Here is a 22402-nt window from a genome sequence, read left to right on the forward strand (position 1 = left end):
TTCGTCTGCCACCTTCGCTCGGATGAGCATGGATGCTGGAAATCCAAAGCTCACAGCTCTGCGACTCAACTTGTCCTCTCGTGTCCACACCGTATGGCTGCAGGTTATTTTGTGCAAGTATCTTTCGACCACATTTCGCCGTTTTTAAAAAAAAAAATTTTAATAAAGTAAATTATTTAAAAAGTCATTCTGTAAAATATCAAGGGGGGGTTGTTCCTTACCTGCGCCAAGCGGTTGTTCACAGATAGTCCCTCTTCTGAGTGATCTGAGGTTGGACGAGATGCAAGATCTCTCCCCGAAACCTCTTTGCCCCGACAGACCCATTGAATTCCTCCAGCAGTTTGCGACTTGCTCCAGATCCTCGCTTCTCGGCTCGCCCTGTTACCCTTTGAAGCGTGTGCACACGGCGGCCTGGGCTCCCGTGGCTGACGGGGCTCGTGCACGCGTGGCCGCGGACGGTCGCTGCTGAACTGCTTCTGGAGCCGAGGTACGTGGGGATGGGGAGCGATGAGAAGGGCTGCAAGCGGCCAGAGGATTCAGTATTAAAAGGGCGACGGTTCGGTCGCGTTTGAACTGCCTGCCCCGTCGCAGGAACGAATCGCTCGTATGAACACAGGCCTACGCCAGGCCTTGTACTCAATCAACACGACAGGGAAGCTCGTAAATTGCGGGGAAAGCTCCGAATGTTGTTAGAAACGGAGAAGAGATTGACATTAAATGTTGCATTGAGTTTTCCTGGAGTCTCATCAACTCCCGTTTAAAGATGCGAGGTGTATCTGCTGTGCAAGAGTTGTTTACTCTAATAACAGTGCCTACTGATTTAAAACTAGTTTGTCCTCGGTTTCAGAATCTGAACAAGTCATGAAATTCGTTGTTTTTCGACAGCATTCAAATAAACCACCTTACCAAAAGAAAAATAATTAAAGTGCACTTTAGTAAGGCAGTGTCTTTCAGGAACCTGATGTCAGTTGGGAAGAAGCTGCTGAGTGCTTGTCTATAGGCTCCTGTACTTTTTTTTCCTGAGTGAAGAGGGCATGGTCTTGGTGGTGGGGGTCATCTGGTGTCCTGATACCGCAGGCTGAGTTAACAACCTTCTGGAGTTTTTTCTTGTGCTGAGTATAGGCACCTCCTTACCAGACTGTGATGCAACCAGCCAGAATTCTCTCCATGGTACATCAGTCGAAATTTTCAAGAGCCTTCGATGCCATCCTGAATCTCCTCCCAACACCTCACCAAGTAGAGATGCTGGTGAGCCTTCTTTGCGATTACATCAACATGGAGGCTCCGGAACAGATCGTCATAACCTCAGAATCAGAATTTATTGTCATGAACGAGTCACAAAATTCAATAATTTGCGGCAAACATTCATATAAAGCATCTTACAAAAATGAATAAAAACAGTTTACTAAGAGTTGAAGTAAGGCAGTGTCTTTGGTTCATTGATCATTCAGCAATGTGACGGCAGCGGGGAAGAAACCGCTGAGTGCTTGTCTGCAGGCTCCTGTACCTTTTTCCCAATGGTAGCAGAGTGAAGAGGGTCCTTGAGGATAAAGGCTGCTTTCTTAAGACGTAACCTCTTGTCGATGTCCTTGATGGATTGAGGTCATGCCCGTGATGTCGCAGGCTGAGTTAACAACCTTCTGGAGTTTTTTATTCTTGTCCTGAGCATAGGCACCTCTGTGCAACCAGGCAGAATGCTCTCCACTTTACACCTGTTGAGAGTTGTCAAATCTCCTCAAACACCTCACAAAATATAGCAACTGATGAGCCTTCTTCATGATTGCATCGACATGGAGGCTCCAGGACAGATCCTCGAAGATGTTGATACCCAGGAATTTGAAGTTCTTGACCCTCTTCCTTACTGAGCCTTTACTGAAGACTGGATTATATTCTCCTGATTTCCTCTTGAAGTCCACAATCATCTCCTTCATTTAGACTGCAAGGTTGTTGGTGTGACACCACTCAATGAGCTGATCTACCTCCCTCCTGTACACTTCCTCATGGCTGTTTGTGATTCTGCTGACAACCGTCAGCAAACTTGTAGATAGCATTAGAATTGTGCCTGGCCACACATTCGTAGGTGTATAGTGAGTAGAGCAGTGGGCTAAACACGCATCCTTAAGGTGTGCCTGTGTTAATAGTCAGTGAGGAGGAGATGTTGTTTCCAATTAATACTGACCATGGTCTTCTAATGAGGAAGTCAAGGATCCAGTGGCAGAAGGCCTTTAATATGCTTGCCTATATAAATCAGTGCATAGAATATAGGAGTTGGGAAGTAATGATGAAACTGTACAAGGCATTGGTGAGGCCAAATTTAGAGTACTGTGTGCAATTCTGGTCACCAATTTATAGGAAGGATATTAACAAGATAGAGAAGATTTACAAAAATGTTGACTGGGTTTCAGCATCTGGAATACAAGGAAAGATTGAGCAAATTAGGTCTTTATTCCTTGGAACGTAGAAGGGTGTGAGGGGATTTAATAGAGGTGTTTAAGATAATGAGAGGGATAGATAGATAGAGTTGATGTGGAAAAGCTTTTCCCATTGAGAGTAGGAGAGATGGATACAAGAGGTCATGGGTTGAGAGTTGACAGGCAAAGGTTTAGGAGTAACATGAGGGGGATCTTTACTCAGAGAGTGGTTACTGTGTGGAATGGGCTTCCGGGAAAGGTGGTGGAGGCAGGGTCAATTTTGTCATTTAAGAAAGAGTTGGATAAGTATATGGATGGAGGGATATGGGCAGAGTGCTGGTAAGTGGGATAGAGGAGGGTTCTTTGATCAGTGCGGACTAGAAGGGCCAAATTGGCCAGTTTCCGTGCTGTAATTGTTGTATGGTTAATAGGGTGCAGAGGCCCAGGGTTTGGAGCTTCTTGATCAGCACTGAGGAAGGAATAATGGTGTTGAAGGCTGAGCTGTAGTCAAAGAAGAACAGCCATATGTATGAGTTGCTGTTTGACGTGATCCAGAGCTGAGTGGAAAGTCAGTGACATTGCATCTGCTGAGGAGCGATTGTGATGATAGGCGAATTGCAGTGGGTCCAGACCTTTGGTACGTGTTAATTCTGGCCATTGTGATCCTTCCAAAGTATTTCATCGTAGATGTTAGATCGACTGGACGATAGTCATCTTGTACATGGGAGCACACAGCTTCACTAATTCCTTTCACATTTGTCATTTGTTCTAGGCTTTAAACTCAAATACACTGTTAGGATGGGATATTGGCATTGATTTGCATGAAACTATCAAAGTTGTGAAAATTAATGTTCTCATTGCAAGTTTGGATACATTGAATCTATTGGTGGAATCTGATTTTGGTTGACATGGATAAATTAGTTCTTTCTACATACTGGTAAATGAGTGAATTTTCAATAGCTAGGTCGCTAATTATTATTTTAATGTACAGGATCATTTGTCACTGAGCATGTAAATTGTTTTTTTTCTCTCCACTATGATTGCAAACTGATAAATATTAATATTAAGTTCTGAATAAATACCCTGTGATAGAAAAAGAATATGATGTTGGACATCATTTAATACAGCGGTTCTCAACCTTTTTTGCCCTTGGCCCCACTTTAATTTTTCAAAAAAAGTATGCCCCACCATTAGCTGAAAAAAGTTATGTATTCAAAAGAAGTTTTAATTAAATCATTTACTGCAAGTGTATTTCAATGCAATTAAGGTCGGGAATACACTGGAACACATTTCATATTCAGCTACTTCTTCCATATGTCAACCATCTCAAACACACATTCAGCAATTGTCGTCACTTCACTGGTAACCTTGCCCCTGACGCTGGCTGCAGATTTTTTTGAATCTAGGGACTAATTTTGTTAGTTTCAACCTTAAATCTCCATGTTTTGTAATTTCCAGTTGGTTTTTCTTTGCTTGTAGCAAATCACTAATAGCACTGAAGCCACATTCTATTAAATAAGATGATGGAAAATGTTTCAATAGTAAAGTAGTCGAGTTTGGGTATTTCTTTTCAATCTCGTTTGAAAGCCACATCATGGTTCCTTTCACTTTGAACAGAGTTTTCACAGATTCATCATGTTGCTCTTCTTGGTATTGCACACTGGAACTTCAGATAAGTCCACCAGCAATGGCTGAGTTAACTAAGAGGGAAAATTCATTTCCTTTAAATCACAAAATCTATCATTGAAGTCAATAACCAACATGTTCAAATGGCCAACAATGATGTTTGTAGCAGCATTAGTTACCTCACACTTATTCAACCAATAGAATTGACTGAAATTTCTTGCAGAAATATACCTTTGGAATAATTTTAAAAGTGCCATGAATCCAAATATCTTTGTGTTTGCATCAACGAGCATCATATTTGCTACTTGGAGTTGCTTGTTCAATGTACTTAGATTCTCAAAAATATCCATCAAGTAACTCATAAGCTTTGTCATCTGTTGTTAGCAAGATCTTCATTTCAGATTTGTCCTTCAAAAAATTGCTGAGGAGATCAAACAGTTCCATAAACCTTTTGAAGTAGTTTCCCTTTGACAACCACCTTACTTCAGTGTGAAGCAATAATCTCACATTCTTCATTTTTTATCATTTGGAATCTTCGTCGTCAATGAAATATTTGGAATGAATGATAATAAGACCGGTCAGAAAAAATATCATTATAATATTAACCAAGGATAACAACAAGAAACATCAGAAAAGCAAAAACATTATGAAAATAAAAAGGTCAAAGAGATTTTACTTGGAAGTTACCACAATTGTGTTGGACTGACAGTATTGCCAAGCCGCATCTTTCACACCAACATACAAGTTTACTTTTTCAAACCAACTTTTTAATTATTTCCCAAAATATTCCTACACCCCATTAAAATATTCTTAAGCCCCACACCCCACCAAAATGTTCCCACACCCCCACCTTGAGAATCTAAGATTTAGCAGTTACATTTGTGATCGAAGCAACAGAACAACAGTTTAAAAGAGGCTGATATTTTTCATATACTTGGACTGAACCTTGGACTGAACCTCCAAACTTGAAAAATTGGGTTGCAAGAAGGAAGCACTGTAATGTGGTAGTATTGAAAAGGTATCTAAATATGTGTTGAATTCTCTGAAGGGATAGTAATAATATTTTGGTGTCGACCAAATCACTATTGTTTCATTTCAGTTAGTGCTTTCAGTTTTGATTTCTGTTCCTCCAGGATTGTAACAAATCAAGATGTTATTTAACTGCTAGTTTCCAAAATGAGTTTTACCTACATTTCTATTTTCTTTACCAGAGTTTCTTTCCTTCGGGCTCCAACATGCCATCTTCCTCTTCACCTTTAACAAAAGTTCAGTTCTTGCTTTTATGGTTACCAAAAATGGATCAATATCTTTGTTTTCAAATTCACTTAAGATCTCATTCATTATCATATTACATAAATATTTATTCAATATTTTTGTCATGCCTTTTCTTCCTGTTGGTAGTACCTTCTGATTGGAATTCCTTTCTGACTTGTGTTGTGTTTGTCATGTTTCCCCCTTGCCATCTCTTTTCACTTCATGTTTTCTACTTTGCTTTTTCTGCTGATTTGAGGCCCATCACTTTTATTTCATCACTTTTAATTGCTTCATACTGCTGTTCCCTAAATGAGCTTAGGAAACATTTTAATTCATAACTTCTCAATTAGAAACAGACATGGAAACAGACCCTTGCCTACATTGACCAAATGCCCATCCAAACTAGTCCCACTTCTCTATATTTAGCCCATATACCTCTCTACCTATCCTATCCATATACCCGTTTAATTGTTTCTCAATAGTACTTGCCTCGAGTGCCTCCTCTGGCAAAGTTCCATACACCCACCACCCTTTGTTTTTTTATATATATATAAAGCCTTCAGGTTCCTATTAAATTTCTTTCCCCCACCCCTCATCTTAAACTATGCTCTCTGATACTCTTTTTCCCTTATTCTGGACCTCATGATTTTGAGCACCTCTGAGATCATCTATCATCTTTCTATGCTCCAAGAATTAAACCCCTAGCCTACTTAACCTCTCCTGATGGCTAAGCCCCACGAGTCCGGGCAACATTATTGTAAATATTCTCGGGACCCTCTTCAGTTTCATAATGTATTTCCTACAGTGCGGTGACCAAAACTGAGCACAATATGCCAAAAGCCTTTTTGCCCACACCATCTGTGATGCCACTTTAAGGAACTGAATAATTACAATGCTAAAATACTGTGGAACTTGAAAATCTGTAATATAGAAAAAGCTGGAAATAGTCACTGGGCCATGCAACAACTGTGGAGGGAGAAATAAGAATTAACATATCAAAGACTTGAAATCATTATTCTGTTCCTCTTCTTAGCTACTAACTCATCCACTGAGTGTTACAATTTTAATTGTTTTTAATTAAGATAATGTTTCTATAGCATTAGAAAATGTGAAACTGTTTTCCTTTGTCAAATAATTTAAATCCAGTTGTCATTTTTTAATTGAGATGTCAGTATTGGCCATTCCTTCTTCTAATGTCCTGAACCCTGGAATTTTGTCCCCCCAACATTTGCCTATATTTTCTCTTTCTCATCTTGGAACCAAGAACCATACAACATTACTCGGCAGAATAATAGTTTGGCAGACCATAGGCCCTTCTAGTCTGCTGAATTATTATTCTGCCTTGTCCCACTGGCCTTCACCCAATCCATTACCCTCCCACGCATATGGCTGTCCAAATTTTTCTCAAATGTTAAAATTGTGACTACATTCACCACTTCAGCAGGCAGCTCATTCCACACTCCCACTACTCTCTGTGAAGAAGTTTCCCCCTAATGTTTCCCCTTTTACCCTTAACCCATGTCCTCTGGTTTGTATCTTACCTAACCTCAGTGGAAAAAGCTGACTTGCATTAACTCTGTCTACACCTCTCATAATTTTAAATTTCTCTATCAAATCGCTCATTCTTGTACCCTTCAGGGAATAAAGCCCTAATCTGTTTAACCTTTCACTGTAACTCAGTTCTTAAAGTCCAGACTACATCCTAGTAAATCTTCTCTGCACTCTTTCAATCTTATAGATAACTTTTCTCTAGTTAGGTGACCAGAACTGCACACAATATTCTAAATTTGGCCTCACCAATGTCTTGTACAACTTTACCATAACATCCTAACTCCTATATTCAGAACTTTGATCTATGAAGGCCAGTATGCCAAAAAGCTTTCTTTACGACCCTAGCCACCTAACTGTAATGCCATTTTCGTGGATTTATGAATCTGTATTCCCAGATCCCTCTATTCTACCACACTCCTCATTGCCCTACCATTTACCATGTATGTCCTACCTTTGCTTGTCCTTCCAAAATACAACACCTCACACACATCTGCATTAAACTCCATCTGCCATTTTTCAAACTATTTTTTCCAGCTGGTCTCAATCCCTCTGCAAGCTTTGAAAGCCTTCCTTGCTGTCCACAACGCTTCCAATTTTAGTGACATCTGCAAACTTACTGATCCAATTTACCACATTATTATCCAGATCACTGACATGGATGACAAACAACAATGGACCCAGCACTGATCCCTGAGGCACCTTCTTTAAGACCCTCCAGAATTAACTTTCTTTTGGGTTTCATTTTTTTTCTTGTGGCATGCTGTCAAATTTTATTCTGTAATGCTCTTTCCAAACATTTTGGGATATCTTGCACTAAATGAAAATTATTGTTGGGTTAGAATTACTTTATTTCACCTACTAATGACTTTTTTTAATAGTTTAATCATGGCAGACTCGAGTTCATCTCCACTGAAGCACTTTGTGCAGGCTAAGAAGAAGATTAATACCATCTTTGAACAATTATTGGAATATGTTAATGAAGGGGCAAGGTTTATTGAAGGTAAGTGATGATTTTATGATTTAATAGATTTAATAATTGTCAACACATAGATCAATATAGGTAGCATAATGATTAGTGCAAAGCTGTTACAGCACCAGCGATCGGAACTGGGGTTCAAATCCCACATTGTTTGTAAGGAATTTGTTGTTTCTCCCCCATGCCTGCATAGGTTTTCCTCAGGGCCTCCAGTTTCCTCCCACCCTTCAAAAAATGTACTGAGGAATGTTGGTCAATTGGTATGATTTGGCCTCATGGGTTGAAAGGGTCTATTACTGTGCTGTATATCTTTTTTAAAAAGTAATAGATGTTGAATTATACATTTTAATTGTAGACATACAGCACAACAGGCCTTTCCAGCATGAACCCATGCCACTTAAATGCCCCAATTAACCTACAATTCCCTTACATTTCCCTATCCCTAACCCTAACCCTGAACATGAACCCTTGCCACTTAAATGCCCCAATTAACCTACAAAACTCCCTTACATTTCCCTAACCCTGAACCCATGCCACTTAAATGCCCCAATTAACCTACACTCCCTTACATTTCCCTAACCCTAACCCTGAACCCATGCCACTTAAATGCCCCAATTAACCTACAACTCCCTTACATTTCCCTAACCCTAACCCTGAACCCATGCCACTTAAATGCCCCAATTAACCTACAACTCCCTTACATTTCCCTAACCCTAACCCTAGGTGCCAGAGAACCTTACAGACAGCGCTGGATTTGAACCTGGGTTGCTGGTGGTGTCTAACTGCTGCATTAACGTGCTGCCCAAAGCCAAGTTGCTTGTGATTTGTACAAGTCAACAGTAGATAGTAAATACATTTGTATAATGTGCTTTTCCTGACTGTGGTCACACTAGAGCTGATGGTAGACTGTACACTGTACCAGCATACTCGGATTCTCTTGATCCCACTATGAACTTGTAAAACATGATTGTGCTCAACATTGAACTTGATGAACAGAAAGTTCTGGGCGCTGATTTCATTCCCTTAACTGGCATTTGTCTCAGGCTAAAACAGGCTATTTGCAAACAGTGTAAACTTGTACTGTTTGACCATCTTTTTAAAATATCTTTCCATCCCCGAGATCAGTGGTTCCCAACCTTTTTTATGCCCCGCACCCCTAAACAATTTTTAATATGTTCTCGCACCCCTTAAAGTAATAATTTATTTAAGGTGAAGGTGACCAAAACTAATTTGTATAATCAATTTTTAATAATATATAAACAAAAATGAAACATATGGAAAAGAAAAAATATTACAACAAATTAAAAGTTGCATAACACCTACAAAAAAATTAAATTTTCATCCATGCATGAAATTTCTTTAAAAAAAATTAAAGAACGAATGTTCAAATGTTCATCAGCCAATTTAAATTTAATGACTCTTTTGTTCCTGTTTATTGCTCGAGTTTTTCAAAACGTGGCACTTTGTTGCTGATAGCCCGTGGACCCAAGTGATTTCTAGATTTTGTCTTGATTGACAAAAGGGCACCAAATTCAGACTCGCATAAGTATGTCGTCGCGAATGGGATGAGCACAGTTAGTGCTTTTTCACAAAGTCTTGGAAGCCTGTCCATTGCCGAACACCAATATTGTTCCAAAGTTTTGCTTTCAAACTGCATTTCAAGAACACGATTTGTGCGCAGTTCAATAAGATCTTCCTTCAGCTCTTCATCATCCGACATATTATCCAAATTGAAGGAGTATGGATTTATATTAAAAAAAATGGAATGCTATCTCGCACCCCCTGGAATGCTATCTCGCACCCCCTGGAATGCTATCTCGCACCCCCTGGAATGCTATCTCGCACCCCCTGGAATGCTATCTCGCACCCCCTGGAATGCTATCTCGCACCCCCTGCAATGCTATCTCGCACCCCCTGCAATGCTATCTCGCACCCCCTGCAATGCTATCTCGCACCCCCTGCAATGCTATCTCGCACCCCCTGCAATGCTATCTCGCACCCCCTGCAATGCTATCTCGCACCCCCTGCAATGCTATCTCGCACCCCCTGCAATGCTATCTCGCACCCCCTGCAATGCTATCTCGCACCCCCTGCAATGCTATCTCGCACCCCCTGCAATGCTATCTCGCACCCCCTGCAATGCTATCTCGCACCCCCTGCAATGCTATCTCGCACCCCCTGCAATGCTATCTCGCACCCCCTGCAATGCTATCTCGCACCCCCTGCAATGCTATCTCGCACCCCCTGCAATGCTATCTCGCACCCCCTGCAATGCTATCTCGCACCCCCTGCAATGCTATCTCGCACCCCCTGCAATGCTATCTCGCACCCCCTGCAATGCTATCTCGCACCCCCTGCAATGCTATCTCGCACCCCCTGCAATGCTATCTCGCACCCCCTGCAATGCTATCTCGCACCCCCTGCAATGCTATCTCGCACCCCCTGCAATGCTATCTCGCACCCCCTGCAATGCTATCTCGCACCCCCTGCAATGCTATCTCGCACCCCCTGCAATGCTATCTCGCACCCCCTGCAATGCTATCTCGCACCCCCTGCAATGCTATCTCGCACCCCCTGCAATGCTATCTCGCACCCCCTGCAATGCTATCTCGCACCCCCTGCAATGCTATCTCGCACCCCCTGCAATGCTATCTCGCACCCCCTGCAATGCTATCTCGCACCCCCTGCAATGCTATCTCGCACCCCCTGCAATGCTATCTCGCACCCCCTGCAATGCTATCTCGCACCCCCTGCAATGCTATCTCGCACCCCCTGCAATGCTATCTCGCACCCCCTGCAATGCTATCTCGCACCCCCTGCAATGCTATCTCGCACCCCCTGCAATGCTATCTCGCACCCCCTGCAATGCTATCTCGCACCCCCTGCAATGCTATCTCGCACCCCCTGCAATGCTATCTCGCACCCCCTGCAATGCTATCTCGCACCCCCTGCAATGCTATCTCGCACCCCCTGCAATGCTATCTCGCACCCCCTGCAATGCTATCTCGCACCCCCTGCAATGCTATCTCGCACCCCCTGCAATGCTATCTCGCACCCCCTGCAATGCTATCTCGCACCCCCTGCAATGCTATCTCGCACCCCCTGCAATGCTATCTCGCACCCCCTGCAATGCTATCTCGCACCCCCTGCAATGCTATCTCGCACCCCCTGCAATGCTATCTCGCACCCCCTGCAATGCTATCTCGCACCCCCTGCAATGCTATCTCGCACCCCCTGCAATGCTATCTCGCACCCCCTGCAATGCTATCTCGCACCCCCTGCAATGCTATCTCGCACCCCCTGCAATGCTATCTCGCACCCCCTAAGGTGTGCGAGCACCCCTGCCCTAGATGATCTATCCACACCAGTAACATGTCTCTGAAAGCCTAATCAATCAGTTATTTTTGTTATTGCTGCTTTCACATTCATATATGATCAGCTAGCTTCCCCTGCCTAGTTACAATGGTACAGAATCAGGATTTCCCACATCAATGGCTGGTTTTGAGCTTGTTACATAGTTAACAAGGCCTATTGTTACATACATGTCAGTAGAGGTGATGGCATTCCATTTCTGGAGGAGCTCTCTTAGGTGACCTCCTGCAGTGAAACTGCCAGAGTTTGTTTTTGAGCAACAATCGTGTCCGATTACTGGGGAGATTACACTTTTTTTTAACAAAATTTAAATATAATAGCTTGAATATGTGGGGTGTTGTGAGTGAGAAAACTGATTCGATGGGTCTCAAAAGCAAGGACTCTGAACACAGTTTAGTAGTAAATGATTTTATTTACAAAAAGATGGGAAAATGGTATCAGGAATAAAGCGCATGCACACAACTTTTGGATGATCATGGGAAAATTGCACTGGGAATAAAACATGCACACAATTTATGGACGAGTTTGGGAAAATCGCACCAGGAATAAAATGCGCGCATCCCCCACACCCACACACTCTTACAACCAAGGAAAAAAAATTGATACCTGCCACACCTTGACTCAGTGCAGGCACGGCCCTATGCCATTAGCAAAACCTAATTAAAACACTCTCTATCACAATGTACACCTCATCAATGATTTCTCCAGCATTGTTCCATGGTACTCAGCCTGGAGTGAAGCAGGGTGGTCACTTAAAGATGGCAAAGAGAAAGAACCCAACACACGTAGTGTCCTTTATAGGGGTGGGGGGGTGGTCCCAGTCAAGGTAATTTACAGGGAGCCAATGGTTTGGTGCCAACAAGGTTAAGTCGATTACAAATCCAATGGCCCAAGTACAAAGGGCCAGTGATTAGCTGTGCACTGATGTGTGGGGCAGGGCCAATCATTGATTGGCAAGTGGTGTATCTTTCGACCAGGTGGTGGGCAGGGCTGTCACATGACAGTCCTGACCCTCCACAATACAGGTGTCCATAAATTTGACCTTTGCAACTGGAGCTCATCCTGTACAATCTCAGTGGGGAATAAAATAAAATCCATCCTCTGATCCCCTCTACTTAAATCCACATCCTCTAGTTTTGTAGACCTCTGGAATGGGGGACTGTTTCCTTGGCCTCCTCTGCATCAGGAAAATCCACCCTATCTCTCCATGTAACTAAAATGCTCCATTCATATTTGTGTGTGGGTAAGATGGGTGACTTCCAATGAGGCTTACAAGCTCTGGGTTTGTTAGTGAGTGGGCTGTTGAGTTCTGTTAGTTATTTGGAAGGGGTGGCACAGTTGGCGTAGCGGTTAGTGTAATGCCTTTACAGCGCCAGTGATCGAGACCGGACTGGGGTTCGTCCTGCGCTATCTGTACATTTGTTCATTCTCCTAGTGTCTGTTTGGGTTTTCTCTGGGACCTGTTTTCCAATCCCTCCATTCAAAACGTACCAGGGGAGGGTGGTATAGGTTAAGAGGTGTAAATTGGGCAGCATGGACTCGTGGACCGAAATGGCCTATAATTGTGCCGCATGTCTACATTTTTGTTTAATTTGAGAGTTTGTTGAATGTTATACTATTGTCTGTGACAAGAGTGGGAACAAAAATTATTGTTGACAGGGCTAGATGTGGAGAAAATGTTTCTGGTACATAGAATATAGAAATCTACAGCTCAGTATAGGCCCTTCATCCCACAGTGATGTGCTGTCCTAATAACGATAAGACCACAAGACAGGAGCAGAAATGGGCTATTCAGCCCACCGAGTCTTCCCTGCAGTTTAATCATGAGCTGATCCATTTCCCTTCTCAGCCCCATTGCTCAGCCTTCTCTGTGTAACCTTCAATGCCCTGGCTAATCAAGAACCTATCAATCTCTATATTAAATACACCCAACAGCCTGTGGCAACAAATTCCATAGGTTTAACACCCTCTGGCTAAAGAAATTCCTCCGTGCATCTCTGTTCTAAGTGGACGCCCTTCAATTCTGAAGTTGTCCTCTTGCCTCAACTCTCCCACCATGGGGAAACAACCTTTCTACATCTACTCTGTCCACTCCTTTCAACATTCAAAATGTTTCATTGAAATCTCCTCACCCCCCCCTAAATTCCAACAAGTATAGGTCAAGAGCTGTCAAATGCTCCTCATATGATACCCCTTCATTCCCAGAATTATCCCTGTGAACCTCCTCTAAACCCTCCCCAATGCCACCACATCCTTTCTTAAATGAGGAACCCAAAACTGCTCATGATACTCATGTGAGGACTCATCATTGACTTGTAAAGCCTCAACATCACATCTCTGCTTTTGTATTCTATTCCTCTTGAAATGAATGCCAGCATTGCATTTGCCTTCTTCACAACCTACTCCAACAACTGCCTAGAATTTCACTTTTGCAGAACACTCAATTTTTCTCAGTTGCATGTATCTAATAGACACTTAAAACATCCTATTGTACATGCTTCCACCACCATTGCTGCAGCACATTCCATGCATCCACCACTTTCTGTGTGGAAAAACCTACCTCTTGCATCCCTCCTGTACTTTCTCCCAAGCACCTTAAAGCTATTACCCCTCACGTTAGGGGCCATCCATTTGATCAATTCCTCATCATCTTGTATACATCTATACTGTCTCTCCTCCTCCTCTCTCGCTGCAAGAAGAAAAGACCAAGTACACTCAACTTATCCTCATCAGGCATGCTCTCCAATCCAGGCAGCAACCTTGTAAATCTCTACACCCTCTCTATAGCATGTTCATCTTTCCTGTAATGAGGTGATCAGAATTGAACACGGTACTGCAAGTGGGGTCTAAGCAAGATTTTGAAGAGCTGTAACATTACCTCATGGCTCTTGAACTTGATCCCATGGTTACTGAAGACCAACTCGCCACTATCAACCTGTGCAACAGCTTTGAATGACCTATGGACATTGATCTCAAGACCTCTCAGTTCGTCCATTCTGCTTGGAGTCCTATTAATATTGTATTCTGCATTTAAATTTGACTCGCCAAAATGAACCACTTCATACGTTTCTGGGTTAAATACCATCTACCACTTCTTAGCCTCTCTCTTCATCTTTTCATGTCCCTTTTTAATGTGATAACCCTCCAGACTGACTACACCACCCAGTTTTATGCAATCTGCAGGCTTACTAACCCATCTTTCCACTTCCTCATCCAGGTCATTTATAGTCAAAGAGTCTTGGACCAAAGGGCACAGCCTTGGAATAAAGGATATCCTTTAAGAACAGGTGTGAGGAGAAACTTCTTCCACCAGAGGGTGGAGAATCTGTGGAGGCTAAGTTAATGGGTGTATTCAAAGTTGAGGTTGATAGGTTCTTGCTTAGTAAGGGTGCGAAAGGTTGTGGGATTTAATGGTAGAGCAGACTTGGTGGGCCAATTGGCTAATTCTGTTCCTACATCTTGTGGTCTAAGCTGGCAAGTTGCATGTCAGGAGATCTGGATTCCAATGTTCAAATCTTTGTATGACCCCTTCCTTTTTCTTTAACCTTCAATGCTGGCTTATCTACTAAACAGAAACTTGGTCTGAGGTAGTGTTGTCTTTGGTTCAGTGTTATTTTTTTTAAATTGTGTGAATCTTTTACTTTGGCAAAGATGATGTTTAAAAAATGCAATACCTTATTTTTATTGACTGATTGTTTGAATTTTTCAGAATCTCATCAGAATAAAGGCCTGGAAAAGATAACAACACAGCAGCAGTTGTCAGAGATAAAAATATTTGCATCTAAGGTAGCTGGAATCAGTGAAGTGTTGGCACGCCGACACATGAAAGTAGCCTTTTTTGGAAGGTGAGAGGAATGTGTAATGATTAACAGACATTGCTTGGTCTAAAGAGCAAATTATTTTTCTGGTGTTTCATGTCGTGTTGGGTTCAGACACGCTTGTTATAAAAATGACCTTGAGTCTAGAGTCGCGTTTGTAGCTTGTTTTACCTTACATGCGTAGGCTTTTCCCTGCTAGTCCTGAGCCTCTCCAAGATGTGGAAGTCCCACCCCGTAATGTCTTTGGCCTGCTCGATGTCCCACCAATAGTGTTATACCACATCCCCCTTTGCATTCGAAGCCCCCTTTTCTGTGGATTCGCCCGTTACCTTTACACATTCCGATACAAATACACATACAACATTTACAGTACACAAGTCTTTCTTGACTCTGGGTGTTTTACAGTCTCTACAGTCTCTTTACTTGTCCAGACCTCGTTCTTATTATGTCAAGCGAACTCTGTGTTTCATTCGGCAGAGTCTCTGGACCTGCCTTTGCAGGAGAGTCCATTTCTGGCCCATGCTCTTGTTGCTTTTCACCTGGAGACTCTGGTATGGGAACGAGATGTGGGTAATTCCATCTCAGTGTCCCTTGTGGTCCACTAAAAATGTACGACTGTGGGTTGTGGTGCACAGAAGTTACTGTACGTTGCTGTCTTGCATCAGAGATCCACACCTTATCTCCTGGTGCCAGCTTTTCCAGGTTGATCATTTGAGAATTGTGGACCATTGTCGCTTATGGAATGCCATGCCGTGCAAACATCGATTTTAAATGAACATTTACATCTGTAGTTCGTGTCAGGCTGAGTTGTGCTATTTCTTTGAATCTAGAAAAATAGTCCACCACTAATAAGTATGCGTTCTCTCCAAGAGTGAATGTCTGTTCCAAGTTTTTCCCATGGCCTGTTGGGAATTTACTTGGCATCAACAGTTCTCTTGATGTTTGTTCTTTCCTGGATGCACTCTCTGCACCTCAAGACAATCTCGCTTATTTGAATACTCAGACCTGGCCACCACACTGTTTGATTGGCATGTTCCCGACACTTTACAACCCCATGGTGGCCCTCGTGTATTTTCTTGAGTAACTTGTTCCGCAAGTTAGCCAGAATAACTAATCTCGTACCCTGCAGGAGTAGTCCGTTGTGCACACTCAGAATGGCCTTCTCTTGCCAGTAGTGTTTGACTGGTCCTTGTTACTGGTTTCTGTCTAGCCACCCTCCGATGCAGTATTTCATGACTTACTTGCTCACACTGTCAGCGCATAGTTGCTCTCTGAGCTCTGTCAGGTATCTGTTGCTTGTTGGGAGGGTTTCCATTACCGTCTCCATGTAAATATTGGTGTCCTCCATGAGGTCTTTTTCAGCATGTCTTGTAGGGAGGAGCGAGCAAATAGATCCGCAGGTGAGAGGTTCTTCCCTGGTGTGTGTGTGTGATCATGTATGAGTATCTCATCGGCCTCATCCAGAACCTCCTTATCTGTGGTGGCAGTGAATCCAGCGCTTGCCCACTTAACAGACTCGCAAGTGGTTTGTGGTCCTTCTCCAACTCAAACTGTAGTCCCAAAATGAAGCCGTTGAATCTCTCGCAGGCCCATGTCCCTTTTTCCAGCAGCACGTACCATTGCTCTGTTTCTGTTAGCAATCTGGAAGCATAAGCGATTGGTGACCAATTGTATTTGGATCATACAACTGAAGTACCGGTGTGGATGATAGCTCTCGATTGAGGTTTCTAAATGTCCTCTGTTGCCCATGTTCCCAACTCTACTGGTTTTTCTTGGACAACAGTTCTCTCAGTGGTTTGTCATTTTCAGCCATATTTAGTATGAACTTCCCTAGTTGGCTCACATACCGAGGAAAATTCTGTTCTGGTCTCATGCTGTCTGCTGAGATAATGTACCCAGAAATTTCACCTGCCTCCTTCCAAACTCACATTTCTCCATGTTGAGAGTGATCCTTGCCTTTTCTGCTCATTCTAGGACTGCATGGACCCTCACATCGTGTTGGTCCTTTGTGGTCCCCCAAATGAGGATAAATCCATGTGGCAGACAACTTCTTCCAGCCCTGCAGTAACCTCAGTCACCATTCTGTTCTGGAAGTGTTCAGGGGTAAGGGAGATACCAAAGGGTAGGTGGTTGAAATAGTAACGCCTGAATGGTGTGATAAATGTGTAGAGAACTGATTCTTTGGACAAAGGAATTCGCGTCCAACTTAGTAAAATAATGTGCACCAGTGAGCCTGCCTAGGTTTTGATCCACCGAAGGAAGTTTAAACTTTTTTTTTTTGCACACTGATCCATTCAAGGGTGTCAAGTCCACACAAATGCGAACATCTTCTTTATTCTTTTTCGGTGCTACCACCATGCCGCAGCACCATTCTGTAGGCTCCTCTATACAGCTGATATCTCCAAGCTTCTCCATTCTTTCAAGCTCTCTCTTCACTTTGCCCATGAGCTGCAATGGGACCCTTCGAGGTACCTTCAGTAAAAATGGTTTCACATCAGGCTTGAGTTTAATGATGTACAGCTTCTATATTAACACTAGAAGCATTAACAGTAGTCCTTTGAGAATCTGGACAATTTAAAGGATTAAATAGAAATGGAATTGAACATAAAGTATCTCTTTATGTGGATGATTTATTGCTTTTCATTTCAAACCTAGAGGTTTCGATACAAATATGTTAACTATGTTCACTCAGTTTGTACAATTTTCAGGATATAAAGTAAATTTACATAAGAGTGAACTTTTATCTTTTTAAATGGATCTCTTTCTATGTATTCTAAATTTCTGTTTAAACTAGTTAATGATAAATATCAATATTTAGGAATCACTATTACAAAAAGTCATGAACTTTGTAAGAAAAATGTGTAGTGTTACTCAATCAGATTAAAATATTCTCAGGATGGTCATCACTTTTAATTACAATGATTGGATCTATTAATTTGATTAAAATGAATATTCTACCTAAATTTTTGGATCATTTTCAAGCATTACCAATTTTTATTCCTAAATCCTTTTTTAATTTATTAGATTCTGTTATTTTTTTTCATATATGGCAGGGGAAACACCCATGTATAAATAAAGACCATCTTAAGAAAACTATTAGGAATGGGGGAATGTCACTTACAAATTTTTGATTTTATTACTGGGCGATCAAAATATGCAATTTACTTTTATAATTAAAATTTGATAAATTAGCAAGTCACCATTCTTGGGCAGAAATGGAACTGAACTTTTCTAAGAAATCGTTTATGTTGGCAATTTTAGGATCCACTTTACCCTTTTCATTTTCTAAATTGACACATAATCCGAGAATGAGATTGAGAATACGGGCTCAATTTAAGAAATTTTTTGGTTATAACCATTTACGGAGCGGAAACAGGCCATGTTGGCCTTTCGAGTCCGCACTGGTTCACTGATTTTGTGCGCCCTCTTCAGGCATTGGTCCCCGTAGATCTTCATTCAATAACGATGGCCGAATTCAATGCAGGTGGAATCAGTCATAGAAATGTTTGTGAAATGTGCAGTTCAATACTTCTGGGCATAATGATTTTTTGCTGCCTTTTCTATGGTAGATAACCATCTTTTCCCACTTTCAGTATTAGGTGAAGGCTTTAAAGAATGGTACAAACTTGGTATTATTCAAAATAACTTTGCTTCTTTTGAACAATTGTCAAGTTTGGAATTTTGTTCAGACTGAATTGAATGCTTTTCCTCGAATCGCAGATTCACATATTCTTGATATACTTTTTGATCTACAGTTTGTTCATAGTGGATTCATATCACATATTTATATTGATCTATTGGATTTAAGATGAGCCCAATGGCAAAGATTGAAGATGACTGGGAGCATGATCTTCTTATAACGTTTTCAGATGAAGATTGGTATTTCACTCTTAGTTTGATCAATGAATCTTCATTTTGTGCAAGGCACTGTTTATTACAATTTAAGCTAATACACAGAATACATGTCTAAACTCATATTATCCCATTTCTATGCAGGTGTTGATCCATTTTGTGTAAAATGTAAAATTTTTGAAGCCTCATTAATTCATATGTTTTGGGAGTGTCCTAAATTATTAAGATAGTGGCAGAATATTTTTGCATTCTTTGCCAACTATTATTAAGATTAAATTTAGATCCATGCCCTTTAACTGCCCTGTTTGGTTTTTCACGTGAACAGGATAAACTTTTATCAGCATCTCAAGAGAAAGTTTTAAGCTTTTAGCACATTATTAGCCGGACGAGCAGTTTTAATGAAATGGAAAGGTGAACACTCACTGACTCGTGCACAATGTTTTTTTAATATTTTATTTATAAGAAAAACAGCCATGCTTACAGATAATGCAATAAAACAATATCTCAAAATGCCAACATGGTGCACGAACACGCGCACTCACGCACACGCGCGCTCACACAAAATTACTAAAAACAAAAACCAAACCCGCACAATGGTTACATGATGTAATGTCATATCTAAGCTTAGAGAAAATTAGGTATAATATTAAAGATAAAAAGTTACAGTTAAAAGGTATTGGGCCCATTTATAAAATATTATCCTAATTGGCAGTTTGAGATGATTTGTGTGCTCTAGTGCTGATCTGTCTGTTTTCTGGAGGTCGCGACTTGATCCATCTTTTTTTGTAACCTTAATTAGAGGGAGGGTTTAGATTAGTATTTGTTTTGGGTTTTTTCTTTAGGTAAGTGGATTTATGGGGTTCATTATGATTATCCTGGATAATATCCTTTTTTTCAATTTTGTTAAGTTACAATGCGATTTGTATTTAGCTGATATAAACGTATAATCATTTTAATAGAGAATCGCATTTAATAAGGGATGGAAAATAAAATTTGTCATATTATGCATTTACTTTAATTTCATGTTATGTACATGTTATTATTTTGTCTTTATTATTATCTTGTATATGGATTGTTATGTTAAACTCAATTAAAATATTTTAAAAAGAAAAGGAATAATATGTAGACAGCATGTAACCTACCAGCTTCTTGTAAGTGGGTGGAAACCAAAGCATTTGAGGGATATTCATGCAGACAAAAAGGGAAAGTGCAACTCTACACACAGCTGAGCATTGGGATTGAATCTAGGTCACTGTGCTGCAACAGATCTACACCTCAATTGTAGAAGAACAAAGGCTGTAACCTATTTCCCAGATCCAAGAACTATATTGAAACGTGTGTTGGACTCCGCTCGTGATCAAGGGCAGCACAGTTGGCGTAGTGGTTGGCACAAAGCCTTTACAGCGACAGCACTTGGGACCGGTCTGGGGTTTGAATCCCACGCTGTCTGAAAGGAGTTTGTATGCTCTTCCTGTGTCTGCATGGGTTTTCTCCAGGGTCTTCGGCTTCCACCGTTCAAGAATGTACTGGGGGTGTATAATGAGGTGTAAATTGGGTGGTACAGACTCGTGGGCTAAAACGGTCTATTCCTATGCTGTATGTCTAAATTATTTTTAAAAAAGCATCACCTCTTTGAAGACCCTAATAGACGGAAAACAGACAACTCTAAATATTTCTTTGATTTTTGAACCCTTGGTATTGGCATATTTTTAAGGAGGGCACTTTGTACAGAATCAGATTCTGATTTATTATCATGAACACATGTTTAAAAATTGTCTCTTTTGGCAGCAGTATTGACCATTACAGGTGGAAAATTGCTATAAGTTACAGTTCTATAAATACAAGATACAAAAAATAAATAGTGCAAAAGGGCATGGCTTTGGTGTTGAGGGCTCTGATGATAGAGGCTGCTTTCTTGAGACACCGCCTCTAAAGATGTCCTTAATGGAGTGAGGATTAATGCCCCTGATGGCAATGGCTGAGTTTACAACCCTCTGAATCCTTTTCTTTTCCTGTGGATTAGCACCCCCATACCAGACAGAGAATGCTCTCCACGGCACACCTGTAGAAATTTGCAAAAGTCTTTGGTGACATATCAAATCTCCTAATGAAATGTCATAGTTGGCAAGCCTTGTTCTTGATTGCATCAATGCGATGGCCCCAGGATAGATCTTCAGAGAAGTTGGCACCTGGGAATTTGAAGTTCGTTGCCATCTCAACTGATGAGGAATAGTTTGTGTTTTCCCCTTCTGAAGTCCACAATATTTTTTTAGTTTTGCAAATGTTGGGTGCAGAATTGTTGTGACACCACTGAACTAGCAAATCTATCTCGCTTCTATATGCTTTCTCATTGCCATCTGTGATTCAGCAAATTTGTAGATGTAATTTGAATTGTGCCTAGCCAGACATTTAATGGGTGTAATGCAAGTATAGCAGGGGGCTATGCACACACTGTTGAGGTGCACCTGTGTTAATTGTCGGTAAGGAGGAGAGGTGGTTACCAATCTGCACTGAATTTGGTCTTCAGATGAGGAAGTCAAGGATCTAGTTGCAGAGGGAAGAGCAGAGGCCCAGGTTTTGAAGCTTTCAAACCAGTACCGAAGGGATGATGGTGTTGAAAGCGGAGCTGTAATTGATTAAAAAGCAGCCTAATGTATGTATTGCTGTTGTCTAGGTGATCTAGGGATGAGTAGAGAGCCAGTGAGATTGCATCTGCTGTGGAACGTTTGTGGTGGTAGGCAAATTGCATAGACTTCAGGTCTTGGGTACGAGTTAACCCCCTCAAAGCATTTCATTACAGTAAATATGAGTACTACTGGGCAATAGTGTATGAGGCAGCTTACTCTGTTCTTGGCCAGTTGTAAGAGGCTGCTGTTAACCTTTCCTGAAAGACTGAAAATATATTCAAATTCTCGGTTATTCACGTATCTGCTTATGTACATTTTGATATTATCAACCTGAAATAAATTGAGACATTGCTTTCTAACATTCAGTTGCATATTTTTCTGTGGTTTTTATTTTAAACTCTGATCTTGAAATGTATAACTTTAAGGTATTTTTTTCTTAGAACAAGTAATGGGAAGAGTACAGTGATCAATGCAATGCTGTGGGACAAGGTACTGCCCAGTGGCATTGGACATACAACCAACTGTTTCTTAAGTGTTGAAGGAACAGATGGGGACAAAGCTTATTTGATGACTGAAGACTCTGAGGAAAAAAAGAATGTGAAGGTATGTACTTGCGTAAGAATGCATGGCATTAGGAATGTTGAGATCAGCAGGAATTAAATACAGTATATTGATGAAACTAAATATTTGTGGGTTTTTTTTTTACATGTACTTCATGCTTGAATGATCATATCTTATCATAATTTAGTTTGCAGTTTGAAACGTGGCCTTGGAGAATGGTGATCTGGTCAAGGATATGTCTTCAATTGGGATATCCAGAGAAGTCTCTGTTCGTATTATGTCACCAAAATGTGTTTCTCCTCCCTTCCAATCTCAATTTTTCCCTACCAAGACCTCATACCAATGCTAAAACAT

At 41.3% G+C, this 22402-nt stretch overlaps 1 protein-coding gene across 5 annotated transcripts in view; it reads left to right on the top strand.

The window, feature by feature from the left end:
* LOC138742490 (mitofusin-1-like) overlaps window positions 1–22402 on the top strand; it is a 69560-nt gene that overhangs the window by 5167 nt on the left and 41991 nt on the right. For 3 of the 5 annotated variants that reach the window (XM_069896967.1, XM_069896964.1, XM_069896963.1), the window contains exons 2-4: window positions 7721–7842; window positions 14900–15035; window positions 21928–22090. In XM_069896967.1, the coding sequence (XP_069753068.1) occupies window positions 7728–7842; window positions 14900–15035; window positions 21928–22090 (414 nt within the window). In that variant the 5' untranslated portion in view covers window positions 7721–7727. Of the gene's footprint in view, window positions 1–7; window positions 104–383; window positions 488–7720; window positions 7843–14899; window positions 15036–21927; window positions 22091–22402 lie in introns of those variants that run through there. The other 2 variants (XM_069896962.1, XM_069896965.1) reach the window with 2 other exon arrangements.

Source organism: Narcine bancroftii, chromosome 9, assembly GCF_036971445.1.
Source record: "Narcine bancroftii isolate sNarBan1 chromosome 9, sNarBan1.hap1, whole genome shotgun sequence".
Classification (NCBI taxonomy): Eukaryota; Metazoa; Chordata; class Chondrichthyes; order Torpediniformes; family Narcinidae; genus Narcine; species Narcine bancroftii.